The 20,453-nt window shown below is 40.8% G+C and overlaps 1 protein-coding gene across 1 annotated transcript; it reads left to right on the top strand.

Annotated features, from left to right (window-relative positions):
- Positions 1-6,613: 6,613 nt before the first annotated feature.
- LOC109906637 (TOG array regulator of axonemal microtubules protein 1-like) lies at positions 6,614-9,515 on the top strand. Its single transcript, XM_031792277.1, has 3 exons — positions 6,614-6,751; positions 6,946-7,051; positions 9,315-9,515. Exons 1-3 carry the CDS (start codon positions 6,633-6,635, stop codon positions 9,498-9,500), a joined length of 411 nt encoding a protein of 136 aa, XP_031648137.1. The 5' UTR covers positions 6,614-6,632; the 3' UTR covers positions 9,501-9,515.
- The last annotated feature ends 10,938 nt before the right edge of the window (positions 9,516-20,453 follow it).

The following is a 20,453-nucleotide window of genomic DNA, read 5'->3' on the forward strand; positions in this document are numbered from 1 at the left end:
CAGCGTGGGAACTTTTGGTGTTTGGAAAGTATCCGTTTTTAGTCTCCATGACACGTATCACTTCGTTGTCTTGTTGGTAATAGTAAAAATGCATGACAGTCCGCATTGTAATGGTCTAACAGGTGTTTTTCATGTTGTTTCTCACAATAAACAGACATTTGAGAACGGAATTGCTTACTGTTGTACCTATGATGCACAGACACACAAAAGCTGTACAGTGTAGTTTGAATAATCAGTTTAAATTATTTGCAGATGTATTCCCTATCATTTACAAATCGAAAGATGTAACATTTGAAGTGAATGTGGCAGAACAGTTTAGCATAGAGTTCTTGTGGGAGTCTTCTCCTTCAGTCTTTTTGCCTCCTAGGCCTCGTTTCTCATTACATGGGATTTCCCCAGTGCCAACTTCACATGACATACTGTCATGTGGTGCTGAATGACAGATATCGCTATGCCGATATTGCTGCTGTCCATGGACCTGAAATGTACAATCTTGCCTATTTGCATATGTACGACCGTCCAAACTTGACCCCACACACATACACAAACATTAATGCTAATCTCTCACACACTTTCGAACATTGCACAACCTGCAACAAGACACTGAAAGATCATTTTATTCCACGTATATTCCACAATGTGTGGATGTTGATTGTACAATGTATATGTGCTTTGCAGAAGCCATTTTTTTTCATTCCCTGTAGTGTGTATTTTACTGGAGCATGATCAGATTGCTTTGTTTAAACCAGAATGAAGATTTGGTCTGAGAAACTATGCCGATTATAGCAAGATAGCTTTTATTTTTATTTTTAATAAGGCAATGTATATATGACCCCCTTTAAAAGAGTCGCTCATTTATCACTTTCTTGCAGATATACAGTGCCTTCAGAAAGTGTTCATACCCCTTAACGTATTCCTCATTTTGTTTTCTTACCGCCTGAATTCCAAATGGATTAAATTATAGTTTTTTATCATCTCACCCAGCTACAGACAACACCCCATAATGACAAAGTGAAAACATGTTTTAAAGTTTTTTTCAAATGTATTGAAAATGAAATACAGAAATATCTAATTTACATAAGTATTCACAATACATGTTAGAATCACCTTTGGCAGCGATTAAAGCTGTGAGTCTTTCTGGGTAAGTCTCCAAAAGCTTTGTACCCTTGGATTGTACCATATTTGCATTACCACAATATATACAGTACCAGTCAAAAGTCTGGACACACCTACTCATTTAAGGGTTTTTCTTTAATTTTACAATTTTTTACATTTTAGAATAATAGTGAAGACATCAAAACTTTTGAAATAGCACAATTGGAATCATATAGTAAGCAAAAAGTGTTAAACAAATCAAAATATATTTTATATTTGAGAATCTTCGAAGTAGCCATCCTTTTCCTTGACCACTTTGCACACTCTTGGCATTCTCTCCAACCTTTTCATGAGGTAGTCACCTGGAATGTTTTTCAATTAACAGGTGTACCTTCTTAAAAGTTAATTTGTGGAATTTCATTCCTTCTTAAAGCGTTTGAGCCAACAGGTTGTGTTGTGACAAGGTAAGGATGGTTTACAGAAGATATCCCTATTTGGTAAAAGACCACGTCCATATTATGTCAAGAACAGCTCAAATAAGCAAAGAGAAACAACATCCCATCATTACTAAAGACATGAAGGTCAGTCAATACGGAACATTTTAAGAACTTTGAAAGTTTCTTCTAGTGCAGTCGCAAAAACCATGAAGCGCAATGATGAAACTGGCTCTCATGAGGAAGACCCAGAGTTACCTTTGCTGCAGAGGATAAGTTCAGTAGAGTGAACTGCACCTCAGATTGGAGCCGAAATAAATTATTCACAGAGTTCAAGAAACACACACATCTCAACATGCACTGTTCAGAGGAGACTGCGTGAATCAGACTTTCATGGTCGAATTGCTCCATTGAAACCACTACTAAAGGACGGACACCAAAAATAAGAAGACTTGTTTGGGCCAAGAAACATGAGCAATGGACCTTAGACTGGTGGAAATCTGTCCTTTGGTCTGATGAGTCCAAATTCGACATTTTTGCCTTTCAATGTGTGTGTAAAGAATCCAGGGTGTTTACTTGGGTCTACTCTTCATTATAAAACAATTTGTTGAATGGTTTTTAAATCCATCAGAAGCTGAATAAGTCTTGACGGGGACAGAGCTTGTTTTGACAAGGAAAGTGAAAAGGACTGAGGGAAAGTAAAATGGAAAATACATGGAAAGGAACATGGAAGAACCTCAAAGAACATTGCATTTTCAAGATCATGTAACATCATGTCACATCAAAATGCATCTTATATTCCTGCCCTTACAGAAAAACCACATGATTTCAACTTACATTTTATGTGCGCACAAATTACATTTTGGAACACAACGTGATCACATTTTCACATGTGTAGTTTAATGTAATCACATGTTGCTTGACATGTTATCACATTATCTTCACATAAGATTATATTAAAACATGTTTTTGGTACACTTCCCGTGTTCATGTGAAATTCATGTGTTTTTTGCGTAAACACCCTGCAGTTCCACACTCAAGGATCTTAATAATGCTTTAAATGCACATGTACGATTGTGCATGTGTAATGGGTTGAAAACAAAGTCACTAAAAACAGACACCCATTTATTATTTATCCCCCCTAATTGTTTCTGTATTTGTCTTAATGAATATAAATTGTATTTTCTACATACTTTAGCGTTAGCAGTCCATCAGGCCAATAGATGGCGCTGTTGCACTGTTGTAGCAGGAGAAACATTAAATTCAGGCCAAGCGCTCACCATTCTGCAGAATAAGGACCATAACTTTACTGAGGTAAACTGTGTCAGTTCTTTTACTATTACAGGTATGTAACAGCACTTCAAACGTTCAGATATATACACAATATGTAATAACATGCTATTTAACAACTTTGTCCAGATATTATCAAGTTAGGAAAGGTTTTGTTTTGGCTTTGTGTCGAACTGTGTGAGAGAAGAAGGTGATTTACATTGAGTGAGAGTATGTGTTAGCTTGATGCTAGCTGAGGTATAAAAAAACATTTACCAGTCACAGAGACTATGTTTACTGAGTAGTTTACTTGTACTGGATTTTGTCTAGGATATTTTTTTTAATCAAGAATCCATTTGTTAGGGATTTCTGAGTTTGTGTTAGATGTTATTGGTTGTTTTGTGTAAAATTGTGCTCACTAGCTGGTAAACTGGCCGAGCACGCTCAGTCTGGTGGACTTTTAGTGCATATACAGTGAGAGAGAGACGATTTTCTGGAGGTGCCACTATCTTAAAGCTGAATGTAATGTTGTCACTTTTCTATAGAGGTAGCGGTATATAGAAAAACATTCAGTTATTTATGGTTTCATATATAGGTGTTTCTATTGTATGAATGTGGAATACATTGTGGTTTTCATGTGAAACCGTACACTAAGACAGGGTTATTTGTGGAACATTTTTGAATTCTGCTTTAGGTAAAGTGCATTTATGTTGTGTAATTTAAAGTGTGCACTTGTTTGATGTGAATATTTTCAAAGTACTAACAAGAAAATAGACAATTGAACAAGAGAAAAAAATATTCTTCAAAATAAAGAAAGCGGCAGAACTTTGCAGATGTAAACTTGTGTCCGTTCTTTTTACTATTGCAGGCCACCTCAGCTACACATGTACTCTGTCTGCACACGCATCCACGCATGCACATACACACCGACAAACACACATGAATGTTCTCTCTCTTGTGTTTGTCAGCAGTTCATCGTGGCCCTGTCGTTCGCCTCCTTCACCAAAGCTCTGTCAGGGACCTACATGAAGAGTGCCATCACTCACTAACTTTGACCTGTCCAGCTCTCTCATCGGACTCATAGACGGCAGCTTTGAGATGGGTTTCAACAATAACATTGAGTTGCTTGAGAATTCATGTAGTTAAAACCAAATACAGACTACAGTATGATCCATTTTTTTTAGTGGTTCAATCAGAGTCTGCTCTCAATACTGTCCAGTTTTATAGTTGTTCCTATTAATTGATTGACTGGTGTTTGTCCATGACTACTGTCAAACCCCTCACGTGGTTTTATTTGATGCTGTGTTGATGCAACCTAGTATCCAAACTGATATGCCATTTTTAGTTGAAAAGAAACAGTGTTTATCATTTGTGATTCCTGACTACTGTAGTGTTGTGGTTTCTTGCAGGTAACCAGCTGTTCCTGGCTGTGGTCAGCCATTTTGGGGCGAAGCTGCACCGGCCCAGGGCTGTTTCCTCATGGCTGTAGGATCCTTCCTCACAGGCCTGCCACACTTCTTCATGGGACGGTAAAACAACTGAAATACTGGTTAAACTTGTACTTGTAGAGATACTCCAATGCGGAGGATAGTTTCACTTTAGAAATAAAGACATTTATCCAGTTGTTGATTAATCTCAGTTATCTTCGAACTAAAGTCTTGTGTAATTGGTCAGCTGCTTGATTATGTTTTGGGGCCATACATGTTAAGAGAAGGGATTAACTTATTATGGCTGCAATCCAGTTAACGGGTTAAGTGTCATCAACAACCGCTGAATAGCATAGCGCTAAACATTCAATAAACATTACAAAAAAATATTCATATTCATGAAATCACAAGTGCAATACAGGAAAACACAGTTTAGCCTTTTGTTAATCCACCTGTTGTGTCATTTTGAAATTATGCTTTACAGCGAAAGCAATCCAAGCGTTTGTGTAAGTTTATCGATCGCTCGACAAAACATTAAGTACACTTAGCATCAAGTAGCTTGGTCACGAAAATCAGAAAAGCAATTAAATGAATTGTTTACCTTTGATGATCTTCGGATGTTTTCACTCACGAGACTCCCAGTTACACAACAAATGTTCCTTTTGTTCCATAAACATAATTTTTATATGCAAAATACCTCCATTTGTTTGGCGTGTTATGTTCAGAAATTCACAGGAAAGAGCGGTCACGACAACTCAGACAAATTCCAAATAGTTTCCATAATGTCCACAGAAACATGTCAAACGTTTTTCATAATCAATCCTCAGGTTGTTTTTAAAATATATTATCGATAATATATCAATCGCAAATGTCTTTCACAGTAGAGGAGAGGGAAAAGCAATAGCTGTCCAAACTGTGTTGCGCAAGCAAAACTCATGTGACCACTTGACGCGATGTTATCTTTCTGGCTCATTTTTCAAAATAAAAGCCTGAAACTATGTCTGAAGACTGTTGACACCCTGAGGAAGCGATAGGAAAAGGAATCTGGTTGATATCCCTTTAAATGGAGCAAAGGGAGGCTATGGAACATGGAGTTTTCAAAATAGATTTTTTTGTTTAGATTTTGCCTGGAATATCAGTTCTGTTATACTCACAGACAATATTTGGACAGTTTTGGAAACTTTAGAGTGTTTTCTATCCAATACTAATAATAATATGCATATATTAGGAACTGAGACTGAGGAGTTGGCAGTTTACAATGGGCACCTTTTCGTCCAAGCTACTCAATACTTCCCCTGCAGCCATAAAAAGTTTGGACAACAAAGGCAAGGTATTGGAGTGGCCATCACAAAGCTCTGACTTCAATCATATAGAAAATATGTGGGCAGAACCGAAAAGCGTGTGTGAGCAAGAAGGCCTACAAACCTAACTCAGTTACACCAGCTCTGTCAGGAGGAATGGGCCAAAAATTCACATCACTTATTGTGGGAAGCTTTTGGAAGGCTACCCATAACGTTTGACCCAAGTTAAACAATTTAACGGCAATGCTTCCAAATAGTAATTGAGTGTATGTAAACTTCTGACCCAGCAAAAAAAGAAATGTCCTCTCACTGTCAACTGTGTTTATTTTCAGCAAACTTAACGTGTAAATATTTGTATGAACATAACAAGATTCCACAACTGAGACATAAACTGAACCAGTTCCACAGAAATTTGACGAACAGAAATGGAATAATCAAAATCAATGGTCAAAATCAAAAGTAACAGTCAGTATCTGGTGTGGCCATCAACTGCATTAAGTTCTGCAGTGCATCTCCTCCTCATGGACTGCACCAGATTTGCCAGTTCTTGCTGTGTGATATTACCCCACTCTTCCACCAAGGCACCTGCAAGTACCCAGACATTTCTGGGGGGAAGGGCCCTAGCTCTCACCCTCCGATCCAACAGGTCCCAGATGTGCTCAATGGGATTGAGATCCGGGCTCTTCGCAAACCATGGTAGAACACTGATATTCCTGTCTTGCAGGAAATCATTAACAGAACGAGCAGTATGGCTGGTGGCATTGTCATGCTGGAGGGTCATGTCAGGATGAGCCTGCAGGAAGTGTAGCTAGGTAGAGTGATAGAAAAACAGTAGGAAGGGAAGGGACACAAATGGCTTTAGCCCAGGGCTAATACATTTTTCCACACTTGATTTGCCTGTTTCACAGTGAGATAACCTTTACTCAAGGTTAATTGGACCCTGTTTCTGAGCAGGGAGAGCACCAAAAATATATGTGCTAAATTTAAAATGATATCATAATGAACTAGTGTTAAAAGCTACAAACAGATATGGAAATGAGTAAATACATAAATAAATACATACAGTTCATAGAGAGATAGATGTCTGCTGTCAACCCATAGACAAGATGGCAGCCAGTGAGCCAAAGGGCCAAATTAAGAACCAGGCCAGATTGCAGCCCCTGTCCAACCCAGAGCAGGCCCTGACTAAGACCTTCAAGCTGCTCCACTCTGCCTCTGATGACTGGTGAGCAGTGTAGACAAGACCAATGGAGCTAGGCTAAAAGAAGCACAGTGTAGTGTCCTTGGAAATGTAGATTTGAGCTACAGAGCCTAGAAACTTCTGAAATTAAGAGACCAAAGTCCTAATTGATGAACATCATGATAATGTTTTTGGAAAATGTTGTGTAAAATGCTTACGTTTCTTTCACTGAATTGCAGGGAGAAGAAGATCGAGGGCTTGACCTCTCTCCGTGTGATGGCTCAGAACCACATGGACATACTGATGCCTAAACTCCATGATATCTGCCTTGCCATTATAAATGAGGTAGCTGTATTCATTCACTGCCCTATTCATTCATCTGCACAAATCTGCTACATTTGGAGAAGAAGTCAAATTATTGTGTCATGTTTCTGATGTTCGTGGGTTGTACTTTAAAAAAAAATATATATATATTATTTCACCTTTATTTAACCAGGTAGGCTAGTTGAGAACAAGTTCTCATTTGCAACTGCGACCTGGCCAAGATAAAGCATAGCAGTGTGAACAGACAACACAGAGTTACACATGGAGTAAACAATTAACAAGTCAATAACACAGTAGAAAAAAAAGGGGGAGTCTATATACAATGTGTGCAAAAGGCATGAGGAGGTAGGCGAATGATTACAATTTTGCAGATTAACACTGGAGTGATAAATGATCATATGGTCATGTACAGGTAGAGATATTGGTGTGCAAAAGAGCAGAAAAGTAAATAAATAAAAACAGTATGGGGATGAGGTAGGTGAAAATGGGTGGGCTATTTACCAATAGACTATGTACAGCTGCAGTGATCGGTTAGCTGCTCAGATAGCGATTTTTGCGATTTTTGCAATTCGTTCCAGTCACAGGCAGCAGAGTACTGGAACGAAAGGCGGCCAAATGAGGTGTTGGCTTTAGGGATGATCAGTGAGATACACCTGCTGGAGCGCGTGCTACGGATGGGTGTTGCCATCGTGACCAGTGAACTGAGATAAGGCGGAGCTTTACCTAGCATGGACTTGTAGATGACCTGGAGCCAGTGGGTCTGGCGACGAATATGTAGCGAGGGCCAGCCGACTAGAGCATACAAGTCGCAATGGTGGGTGGTATAAGGTGCTTTAGTGACAAAACAGATGGCAGTGTGATAGACTGCATCCAGTTTGCTGAGTAGAGTGTTGGAAGCCATTTTGTAGATGACATCGCCGAAGTCGATCGGTAGGATAGTCAGTTTTACTAGGGTAAGCTTGGCGGCGTGAGTGAAGGAGGCTTTGTTGCGGAATAGAAAGCCGACTCTTGATTTGATTTTCGATTGGAGATGTTTGATATGAGTCTGGAAGGAGAGTTTGCAGTCTAGCCAGACACCTAGGTACTTATAGATGTCCACATATTCAAGGTCAGAACCATCCAGGGTGGTGATGCTAGTCGGGCATGCGGGTGCAGGCAGCGATCGGTTGAAAAGCATGCATTTGGTTTTACTAGCGTTTAAGCAGTTGGAGGCCACGGAAGCAGTGTTGTATGGCATTGAAGCTCGTTTGGAGGTTAGATAGCACAGTGTCCAATGACGGGCCGAAAGTATATAGAATGGTGTCGTCTGCGTAGAGGTGGATCAGGGAATCGCCCGCAGCAAGAGCAACATCATTGATATATACAGAGAAAAGAGTCGGCCCGAGAATTGAACCCTGTGGCACCCCCATAGAGACTGCCAGAGGACCGGACAGCATGCCCTCCGATTTGACACACTGAACTCTGTCTGCAAAGTAATTGGTGAACCAGGCAAGGCAGTCATCCGAAAAACCGATGCTACTGAGTCTGCCGATAAGAATGTGGTGATTGACAGAGTCGAAAGCCTTGGCAAGGTCGATGAAGACGGCTGCACAGTACTGTCTTTTATCGATGGCGGTTATGATATCGTTTAGTACCTTGAGTGTGGCTGAGGTGCACCCGTGACCGGCTCGGAAACCAGATTGCACAGCGGAGAAGGTACGGTGGGATTCGAGATGGTCAGTGACCTGTTTGTTGACTTGGCTTTCGAAGACCTTAGATAGGCAGGGCAGGATGGATATAGGTCTGTAACAGTTTGGGTCCAGGGTGTCTCCCCCTTTGAAGAGGGGGATGACTGCGGCAGCTTTCCAATCCTTGGGGATCTCAGACGATATGAAATAGAGGTTGAACAGGCTGGTAATAGGGGTTGCGACAATGGCGGCGGATAGTTTCAGAAATAGAGGGTCCAGATTGTCAAGCCCAGCTGATTTGTACGGGTCCAGGTTTTGCAGCTTTCAGAACATCTGCTATCTGGATTTGGGTAAAGGAGAACCTGGAGAGGCTTGGGCCAGGAGCTGCGGGGGGGGCGGAGCTGTTGGCCGAGGTTGGAGTAGCCAGGCGGAAGGCATGGCCAGCCGTTGAGAAATGCTTATTGAAGTTTTCGATAATCATGGATTTATCGGTGGTGACCGTGTTACCTAGCCTCAGTGCAGTGGGCAGCTGGGAGGAGGTGCTCTTGTTCTCCATGGACTTCACAGTGTACTGCTCAACATTAATAGCTGGTCCTCTGCATGTTATTGTGATTCAGGTGAAGAACCTGCGCTCTGCAGTGTCCTGTGCTGCCATGGCCACACTGGGTGACATGTACGTACACCTCCAGAGGGCCATGGACAGTGAGGTGGAGGGGACGGCACGCATGCTGCTCCACAAAGCCAGCGAGGCCAACACCTTCATCCCGCAGGGTGCCAACTTTGCCCTGGGTCACATGGTGTAGAGCTGCACCCCTACCCATGTCATGAATGCCCTGCTGGTCGGTGGGCTGAGGTAAAGAGGGAGAGGGGTCAATTAACACTCACTAAGGGGTAGATCCAGACTTCCACGAATTATGCCATTATCGAAGCCTCAACATTGAGAAGATTGAAATACTGCTAGTTTTTAATTAACTGCCTTTTTCATCAGCATGCTAGGTTATTCCACAACACTTCCGGCAGCAACTCACCCCAACGCTAGACGTCACATTTGAATGGAATCAAACATTTTTGTTGTGTCTTATACTTTCTTGTGTTGTGTACTTCTTATTTTACCATTGCGTTACTTAGATTATTTTTAGCCATTGGTGGAGAGGTACTGTCTACTGATGTGTGCTAGCTTTGGGGAGTAACAAGTCATTTATAAACCTTTATAAAGTGTATATATAGTGAACACTTTAGATTAGGGGCTATTAGTGAGGCACTGAGGTATTAGTAAGTGCATGTACTCACATTCATAAATGCACTCATTAATAAATACACCATTCGTGACATTTATAAATATGTATATAAATGGTGAGTCAAACCATTAATCAACCATTAACAAATGCCTTGACAGTAACTCCTTTATAACTGGTTTATAGTACATTAGTAGTACATTATTAATCATTTACAAATTGTGAACATACTATGATCAAACACCTTATTAATTATCTGATAAATCATGAACAAATAATTTAAAATAGCGTTTATAAATGTGTAAATAACTATTTATAGATTTCTTATTGACATTTACAAATGTAGGAATAATGATTCATAAATGGTAAGTAAACTCTTTACAAACAGTTTATAAATGGTATATTAAGGGACCTTAATATAGTCTTACCGAACATTTTGATCCATCGATGAGACTTCATCAATACAATCCATTATCATTCATCTCCTAACTCATGTATCTCTATGACATGTAACTGATGTGCTCTGTTTTTTCTTCCTCAGCCACCGTAACGCTGCGGTGAGGAGCTGTACTGCTCAGCACCTGGAGAGACTGGCTGAGGTCATGGGGACGGCTTGTCTCCTGTCGGGGAAGAAAGACCTCACTGACCGTTTCTTGATTGCCGTCAGTAAACTGGCTGTGGACCCTTCACAGAAAGTCAGGTGAGAAGTTCCTCCTGTAAAGTAGCTTGCTACAACATAACAGTCAAGGCCGGGATTCAATCCATGGCTCGCTATAGCACTAGATCGCCGACAATGCAGCTTTGAAAGGTAATTTAGTCTTGAGTCAACATCTGCAGCGTTTACCACGAATACAAATTGAAATGGACTTTAAAAGCCACATTGTCGTCTGTCTACAGCATCTATGCTAAAGGGTGTCATGGATTGAATTGCAGATTTGAGGTATTCCAAAACAACCACAGGTTCTCTTGGAGGGAAATAGTAATTGAAAACATTATAACATGTTATAACAAAATTATAAACACAAATAAGTGCTACGTGGCATAGGACAATCCAAGTCCAGGCACCCATGTGGGTTTGAAAGTTAAAAAGCCAAAAGCTTAGCCGGGATGTTTGGCCGGCAGGGATGTTCTTCTCCCATCGCCAACTAGCGACCTCCTGTGGTAGGTGGGGTGCAATGCACGCTGACACGGTCACCAAGTGTATGGTGTTTCCTCCGACACATTGGTGCTGCTGGCTTCCAGGTTAAGCAGGCATTGTGTCAAGAAGCAGTGCGGCCTGGCTGGGTTGTGTTTCGGAGGACGCACGGCTCTCGACCTTCGCCTCTCCAGAGTCTTTACGGGAGTTGCAGCGATGGGCAAAGATTGTAACTACCTATTGGATACCACGAAATTGGGGTAAAAATAAAAAATGTAAATGAGTCCAAATAGTCAGTACCTGATTCAGTTTCCTTCCATCTGTTTGGTGCCTAATGAAGACAACCCTACTTGATCACAATGGTCGGCCTGAGCCAAGCGCTGTGCAGATTCGCTTAGATTTTCATAATAACGAACGGTTAATACCCAACTGTTAGATTGTTGAGATGATTTGTAGATCAGGTAATGCGGTACATTGCTCAAACCGACCCTCTTGCAAATTCTACATTAATGTATGTCTTATTTTCTCTCAGGTTGCCATCAATTGAGTACTGTTTTTAATCACAGACAGCAGAAATAATTTCATATGTTGCACGTTTAAGATGATATTAATATCTTTGTCCACAGGCATCATGGTCTCGATATCTTGAGCAACATGGCCACCAATGGCAACTTTCCTAAAATGTGGGACAAATTCGCTCCGAGGAAAGAGTGAGAATCCTTGAGGGAGGTCATCTCAAAGGTTAACCTCAAAGAAAGGTACATTCTCTCTGGATGATTAGAAGAACTGTGACAAATGAGCTGATATGATTACAGAAATCCAATCCCACTGGGCAGAGACATCAGATCAATGTCTAGTTTTGATTTAAATTTGGGAACTCAACCAAAATGTGAAATCAACCAAAAATGTTGGTTAAAAGTTGGGTGAAAAAAAATCCAATTGTGTTTTCCACGTTGATTCACCGTCATTTTTGTTTTTGTTGAAATGAGGTGCAAATAACATTTATTCAACCAGTTTTGGCCCAATGGGATAAATTTAATACACTGTAAGATTATATATTTCTCTCTTTTCTCTTTTTCAACGGGAATATCTGAATAATCCCCAATTTTATGATAAATTTGTATCTAAATATTTGCACATTTCCCAACTTGACTATTATCCCCTCCAGTCCCCAAACTCCAATATTTTCACTCATTCTAAGAAATTTGACACCCTCCTCCAAACCCCGATGTAAATGCATCTTTAAACTGCATTGACTCCTTGTCCAAGTCCTAACTCCACTATAAGGCAATATGAACCACATTCAAAGCACTAAATTACCTTTTCGAAGCTCCTATCTGACCTACCAGCTCAATAGTGGTCTACTGAAACCATACTCACCATCTCAGGAGGTGCTCAGATCTTCAACCACTGACCTCCACACCATCCTCAAAACCAGCAGTCCTCTTTTGGAGGCAGATTGGTCAGTGCTCCTGTATGGCACCAACATTGTGGATTTTCATCCAATACTTCTGGACTATGGGAACACTCTTTGGACAATAAAATGAGGTAAAATGGAAGCTGGCTACAGTCTCAGTTTTATCCTCCAAGAAAGTGTGAGGATGTGTAACAACAATACCTGTGGTTTAACTTGATGATCAGGGCCAGATTACCGAATGGGCACGCAGGGCACCTGCCCTGTGGGCCCCGACCTCCAGGGACTATCATCATAAAAACTAAAAGTATAGTGGATGTATATTACAGTACGTGGACGTTTTACAATTCGTGAGCTCATTTCGTACTTAGTAGCCATGTTTTATATACATTTTTGCATATTTTGTAGAAATTCGTGAGCATTTGAAAACATTTAGTGGGGATGTTTTATATCAATTTGCTTACTGGTGCTCTTCCATGCCATCCCTAGGAGGGGTGTGTCACTTGAGTGGGTTGAGTCACTGACGTGATCTTCCTGTCTGGGTTGGCGCCCCCCTTTGGGTTGTGCCGTGGCGGAGATCTTTGTGGGCTATACTCGGCCTTGTCTCAGGATGGTAAGTTGGTGGTTGAAGATATCCCTCTAGTGGTGTGGGGGCTGTGCTTTGGCAAAGTGGGTAGGGTTATATCCTGCCTGTTTGGCCCTGTCCGGGGGTATCGTTGGATGGGGCCACATTGTCTCCCGACCTCTACTGAGTCAGCCTCCAGTATTTATGTTGCAGTAGTTTATGTGTCTGGGGGCTATGGTTTGTCTGTTATATCTGGAGTATTTCTCCTGTCTTATCCGGTGTCCTGTGTGAATTTAAGTATGCTCTCTCTAATTCTCTCGTTCTTTCTTTCTTTCTTTCTTTCTCTCTTTCTCTCTTTCTTTCTTTCTCTATCTCGGGCAACTGAGCGCTCCTTGCTGTCCACAGTCCACCTGGCTGTGCTGCTGCTCCAGTTTCAACTGTTCTGCCTGTGGCTATGGAACACTGACCTGTTCACTGGACGTGCTCCCTGTCCCAGACCTGCTGTTTTCAACTCTCTAGAGACGGCAGGAGCGGTAGAGATACTCAATGATCGGCTATGAAAAGCCAACTGACATTTACTCCTGAGGTGCTGACCTGTTGCACCCTCGACAACCACTGTGATTATTATTATTTGACCCTGCTGGTCATCTATGAACATTTGAACATCTTGGCCATGTCCTATTATAATCTCCACCCGGCACAGCCAGAAGAGGACTGGCCACCCCTCATAGCCTGGTTCCTCTCTAGGTTTCTTCCAAGGTTCTGGCCTTTCTAGGGAGTTTTTCCTAGCCACCGTGCATCAACACCTGAATTGCTTGCTGTCAGGAGGAATGGGCCAAAATTCACCCAACTTATTGTGAGAAGCTTGTGGAAGGCTACCCGAAACGTTTGACCCAAGTTAAACAATTTAAAGGCAATGCTACCAAAATTGAGTGTATGTAAATTTCTGACCCACTGGGAATGTGATGAAAGAAATACAAGCTGAAACAAATCATTCTCTCTACTATTATTCTGACATTTCACATTCTTAAAATAAAGTGGTGATCCTAACTGACCTAAGAGAAGGGATTCTTACTAGGATAACATTTCAGGAATTGTGAAAAACTGAGTTTAAATGTATTTGGCTAAGGTATATGTAAACTTCCGACTTCAACTGTATATTTCCCCTATAGAAAACAATGGGACGACCTCAGAGTTCCATGAACTATTTTTTGTTGTTGTTACAACGTGGGCAGGTCTCATTGCCAACAATAGTGAAGCAGGCATTGTGACGTAGAATAATGGGCTGGGCATAGAACTGGAGCTGGCCGGGTGAAAAATGCCCTAAAATAAGGCCTGTTTTTTTTTATTATTAAAAAACTACGGCAAGAAGCTGGGATATGGTAATATTATGAAACTGGGCTCCACGGTGGATGCAATGAACTAGTTTTTTTATCAGAAAAAAGCATTGTTAAAAATGTAATGAGTCCAGCCTAACTGGAGCATCTAGGCTAGTCACTTCTCAGGGAAAGGATGCTCTTCAGTCGGCCTCTTGTCCACCAAGTGATAGGAACACACATAGGGTCGGTTTGGTGGTTTCTTCAAGTTCAATGCTTTGAGCCAAAGCCGAAGAGACAACTCATCCATATGAGGTGGGTGCAAATCAAAAGGTGCACAGCTGCACAACTGCACTCCAATCTCAAAATAGTTTGGTGGTCAAAACCTTCCTGCTCCATGAACAGCTTCTGTTTCTGCCAGTTATTGTGGCATCCCATTACCGAACATTAAATGCCTGTTTTGCATGAATCCATGTTTGGGAAGTTATGCGAGTTAGTTAGCTAGCTAGCTACGAACTACTGGCCAGAAGTACTTAACCAGAAGTCCCCCACAAAAAAATATATAAACAGACCTCGCCCATATTTCCATTGAAACCTGGACAGAACCAAACCAATCAGTTATCAGTATTGTAATGACCAGACTAGATCATAAAGGAACAATTGTCCAGACAGAGGATTGAGTTAATGAATTGACGGTTTATTAACCCAACTTTACACAGGCTACTGTTTGGCCATAGCCCACGCCAAATAAATGAAAGATACCCGACAAACCTTCTCTTGTGAAGCCCAGACGTAAGAGGAAGAACAATGGCTAAACCTTAACTTCCAATGCTCCATCCCCCTGCCCAACCCCCCTCCACGTCACTCCGCCAACCACCGGGGTGCCCGGCATCAGAACATTCCAGGAATTATCCGTGATTGGCAGATAGCAGGTTGATTGGCATGTCGGACCCCGCGAACACTGGGTACTGGAAAGTACAACACAACCAACTAATAGCCTAGCACATAACATACAGCTGTCTGTGCGGGTCGCTACTGTATATAGTGGGTGAAGGCATTCACAGCCGCTCAGACGGGTGATGGCATTCCATCCAACCACTTTTTACTTGGTCCTTCTAGCCGGATTTAGTGACCAACAGTTTTTTACATGGTCCGTAATTTCTCCAGATTTAGCCAACAATAGATTTTGAACTAGGTATTGAGTATATTCTTGTTGAAACCAAATATTGAGTTTATTTGTTATAATTAGTTGGCATTATATTTAAAAGGTGATTGAATTGCTCCTAAATTGTAATGTTGTTACTGCATTTATTTTTGAATAAATATTTATTTAATGTGTAAGTGAATGGTTGGGTTTGATTTGAAGTTAAAGTTTTAACCAATAAGGTCGCTTGTTAATTAAGCTGTGTCCAATGGGAGAGTGGACCTGGTTAATGGGAGGTTGGGGAAAAAAAGAGGGAAAGAGACGTTGAGAAAAGATGGACGTTTTACATTAGGACCGTTGGTGAAGAAAATTATAAAAGAAGATGACAAAACGAGAACAAAACCCATACCTACTAAGACATGAATGGAAATACCGATTTAATTTAATAAGAGAGTTGTTATAACTTTGTTAAGACTTAGTAAAGACTGAAGCTGCCGTCTCATCGTGGAGGTATTTGACAGCCTTGAGTTTAGCCTAGCATTGTGTAACACCGAGAGACAATTGGTTGGGAAAGCTTAACGAGTTCATGTTCCCATGGGATATCAGTTACGGCTAAGGAGTACTGTCTGCATTGATAGCGGTGCTTGCTGTGGATGTTGTGAGGAAACCTGCAAGGAACTGCCATACTTCGCTGAAGGAATATCTACAAGTAGTGAGTAATCACAACGTGAGGTGCTTCTGGACTTTAATTTTTCCAACGGGTTAATAATCTTTAAATAATTTGGACATGGGTTGTGCACGACTCATTGGGGTTTATTCTTTTTATATATTTTTGATGTTGTGCTATGAAAATCTAATAATACACATATTGACCCTTATGTATGTTGCCTTGGTGGAGTCATTTACTGTTTCAATTTAATTCATGGGATAGCCTGTCCTGAAACAATAACAGAAACTCATAATTATTTCATCTGAAGTTAAAATACTAGAGGTCGAATGAATATGATTTTTCTACGCCGATACCGATTATTGGAGGACAAAAAAACACTGATACCGATTAAAGATGTATGTATATATATATATATATATATATATATATATATATATATATATATATATATACAGTGGGGCAAAAAAGTATTTAGTCAGCCACCAATTGTGCAAGTTCTCCCACTTAAAAAGATGAGAGAGGCCTGTAATTTTCATCATAGGTACACTTCAACTATGACAGACAAAATGAGAAAAAAAATCTTGAAAATCACATTGTAGGATTTTTAATGAATTTATTAGCAAATTATGGTGGAAAATAAGTATTTGGTCAATAACAAAGGTTTATCTCAATACTTTGTTATATACCCTTTGTTGGCAATGACAAGTCTTCACAAGGTTTTCACACACTGTTGCTGGTATTTTGGCCCATTCCTCCATGCAGATCTCCTCTAGAGCAGTGGTGTTTTGGGGCTGTTGCTGGGCAACACAAACTTTCAACTCCCTCCAAAGATTTTCTATGGGGTTGAGATCTGGAGACTGGCTAGGCCACTCCAGGACCTTGAAATGAGTCTTACGAAGCCACTCCTTCGTTGCCCGGGCGGTGTGTTTGGGATCATTGTCATGCTGAAAGACCCAGCCATGTTTCATCTTCAATGCCCTTGCTGATGGAAGGAGGTTTCCACCCCCATGCTTCACAGTAGGTATGGTGTTCTTTGGATGCAATTCAGCATTCTTTGTCCTCCAAACACGACGAGTTGAGTTTTTACCAAAAAGTTATATTTTGGTTTCATCTGACCATATGACATTATCCCAATCTTCTTCTGGATCATCCAAATGCTCTCTAGCAAACATCAGACAGGCCTGTACATGTACTGGCTTAAGCAGGGGTACACGTCTGGCACTGCAGGATTTGAGTCCTTGGCGGCGTAGTGTGTTACTGATGGTAGGCTTTGTTACTTTGGTCCCAGCTCTCTGCAGGTCATTCAAGTCCCCCCGTGTGGTTCTGTGATTTTTGCTCACCGTTCTTGTGATCATTTTGACCCCACGGGGTGAGATCTTGCGTGGAGCCCCAGATCGAGGGGGATTATCAGTGGTCTTGTATGTCTTCCATTTCCTAATAATTGTTCCCACAGGGTAGCAGGGTAGCCTAGTGGTTAGAGTGTTGGACTAGTAACTGAAAAGTTGCAAGTTTAAATCCCTGAGCTGACAAGGTACAAATCTGTCATTCTGCCCCTGAACAGGCAGTTAACCCACTGTTCCTAGGCTGTCATTGAAACAAAGAATTTGTTCTTAAGTGACTTGCCAGGTAAAATAAAAAAATAAAATTCTGCAAACCAAGCTGCTTACCTATTGCAGATTCAGTCTTCCCAGCCTGGTGCAGGTCTACAATTTTGTTTCTGGTGTCCTTTGACAGCTCTTTGGTCTTGGCCATAGTGGAGTTTGGAGTGTGACTGTTTGAGGTTGTGGACAGGTGTCTTTTATAGTGATAACAAGTTCAAACAGGTGCCATTAATACAGGTAACGAGTGGAGGACAGAGGAGCCTCTTAAAGAAGAAGTTACAGGTCTGTGAGAGCCAGAAATCTTGCTTGTGTGTAGGTGACCAAATACTTATTTTCCACCATAATTTACTAATAAATTCATTAAAAATCCTACAATGTGATTTTCTGGATTTCTTTTTCTAATTTTGTCTGTCATAGTTGAAGTGTACCTATGATGAAAATTACAGTCCTCTCTCATCTTTTTAAGTGGGAGAACTTGCACAATTGGTGGCTGACTACTTTCCCCCCCACTATATATATATATATATATATATATATATATATACACAGACATTTTTGTAATAATGACAATTGCAACAATACTGAATGAACAATTAACACTTTTATTTTAACTTAATATAATACATTAATAAAATCAATTTAGTCTCAAATAACATGAATGATGAATGTTGAAAACAAACTGTAATTTCTATATGCAGGAAATCCTATTTTAATAATGGGCATGGTAAGAATTGACTACCAAAGTGCGAGTCATAATTCCCATGACACCTTCTAGCAAAATCTGAAAAGCGGTTCCTTCATTCATTTATTCCATAGGATATTTTTAGATTCACTTAAAATAAGGTTGTGTTTCGTGTAGGCTTACACCACCTTGACAATTTTTTAACTGTGTAGATATCCATAGGACAAGGTAACTGATCAATATTGGCTAAATATAAGCGAAGATCATTTTTTTATAGAGTGGATTTATGAAAATATATTGACAAATGTTACCTTATCCTAGTGAGATTTACAAGGGTATCAAAACGCCAAGGCGGTTTAAGCCTGCACAGGACACATTCCTTATTTGAAGTAGATCAAGACATTCTCTATGGAAGACATGAACGGTAAAATAACGAAGGAACCTCTTTCAAATTCAGCCGCAAGTTATTACAGGAATTATAACGCGCCGGCTATTTCTCTCTAAACCATATACCTTTGACTATTACGAGCCTGCTGCTGCCTACCACCCCTCAGTCAGACTGCTCTATCAAATATCAAATCATAGACTTAACTATAATAAACACACAGAAATACGAGCCTTAGGTCAAATCCGGAAACTATCACCTCGAAAACAAAACGTTTATTCCGTTCCGTATTTTATCTAACGGGTGGCATCCATGAGTCTAAGTATTGCACAACCTTCAATATTATGTCATAATTATGTGTAAAATTCTGGCAAATTAGTTCGCAAAGAGCCAGGCGGCCCAAACTGTTGCATAACGTTATACCCTGACTCTGCGTGCAATGAACGCAACAGGTGACACAATTTCACCTGGTTAATATTGCCTGCTAACCTGGATTTCTTTTAGCTAAATATGCAGGTTTAAAAATATACACTTGTGTATTGATTTTAAGAAAGGCATTGAAGTTTATGGTTAAGTACACATTGGAGCAATGACAGTCGTTGATTGATTGTTTTTATAAGATAAGTTTAATGCTAGCTAGCAACTTACCTTGGCTTACTGCATTCGCGTAACAGGCAGGCTCCTCGTGGAGTGCAATGTAATCAGGTGGTTAGAGCGTTAGGGTGCAAAATTGGATCCCCCTAGCTGACAAGGTAAAAATCTGTTGTTCTAGAACGTTCTTAGGCCGTCATTGAAAATAAGAACGTGTTCTTAACTGACTTGCCTAGTTAAATAAAGGTGTAATGAAAAAAATAAAATAATAATAATCGGCAAAATCGGCGCCCAAATATACCGATTTCCGATTGTTACGAAAACTTGAAATCGGCCCCAATTAATCGGCCATACCGATTAATCGGTCGACCTCTAGTTAATACCCTATTGTCATCACCCTAGACAGTTTACAATAGGGATTCTTATTTGAGATGTCCTTCTCACCTAACATCCCATGCTGTTGAGATACTCTACATGAGTTAATAATGTGAGAGTCATATTCGAGCCTGGTGAGAGGGGAACATACAGTATAGCCCAGTGGTTCCCAACCAGGGGTACTAGGACCTCTGAGGGTTCTTGGCCTAACCACAGGGGGTACTTGAGACCATAGGCTTACTGGTAAAATGCACATGGGGGGGTACTTCAGGGGTACTCTGGGCAAGGCTAAATTCAGTTGGTGGTACAGTAACCAAAAAAGTTAGGAACCACTGGTATACCCTATGCGCACGGTTGACTGTCTCTCTGCCTGCCCCGATCCTCACTCTCCCTCGCCTGCTCCCCTTTCGCTTCGCTATTCGCTATGAAAAATGCTAGTGTGCATTTCTCTTCGGTCTGTTGCGTGTCGAATAGTTCAGCATACTCATTGATAGCCCTTACTTTAGTGAACTTGCACGAGACATTGCAAGCCAAGAAATTGCACAATACAGCATTGCAATAGCCTATAGCCTAAATCTGTTGATTACTGATGCACGTTTCTGACTGTCTGCGTGGTCGCCAACATGCCTACTTATGCCTGGCT

Source organism: Oncorhynchus kisutch, linkage group LG16 (genome assembly GCF_002021735.2).
Source record: "Oncorhynchus kisutch isolate 150728-3 linkage group LG16, Okis_V2, whole genome shotgun sequence".
NCBI classification, from domain to species: domain Eukaryota; kingdom Metazoa; phylum Chordata; class Actinopteri; order Salmoniformes; family Salmonidae; genus Oncorhynchus; species Oncorhynchus kisutch.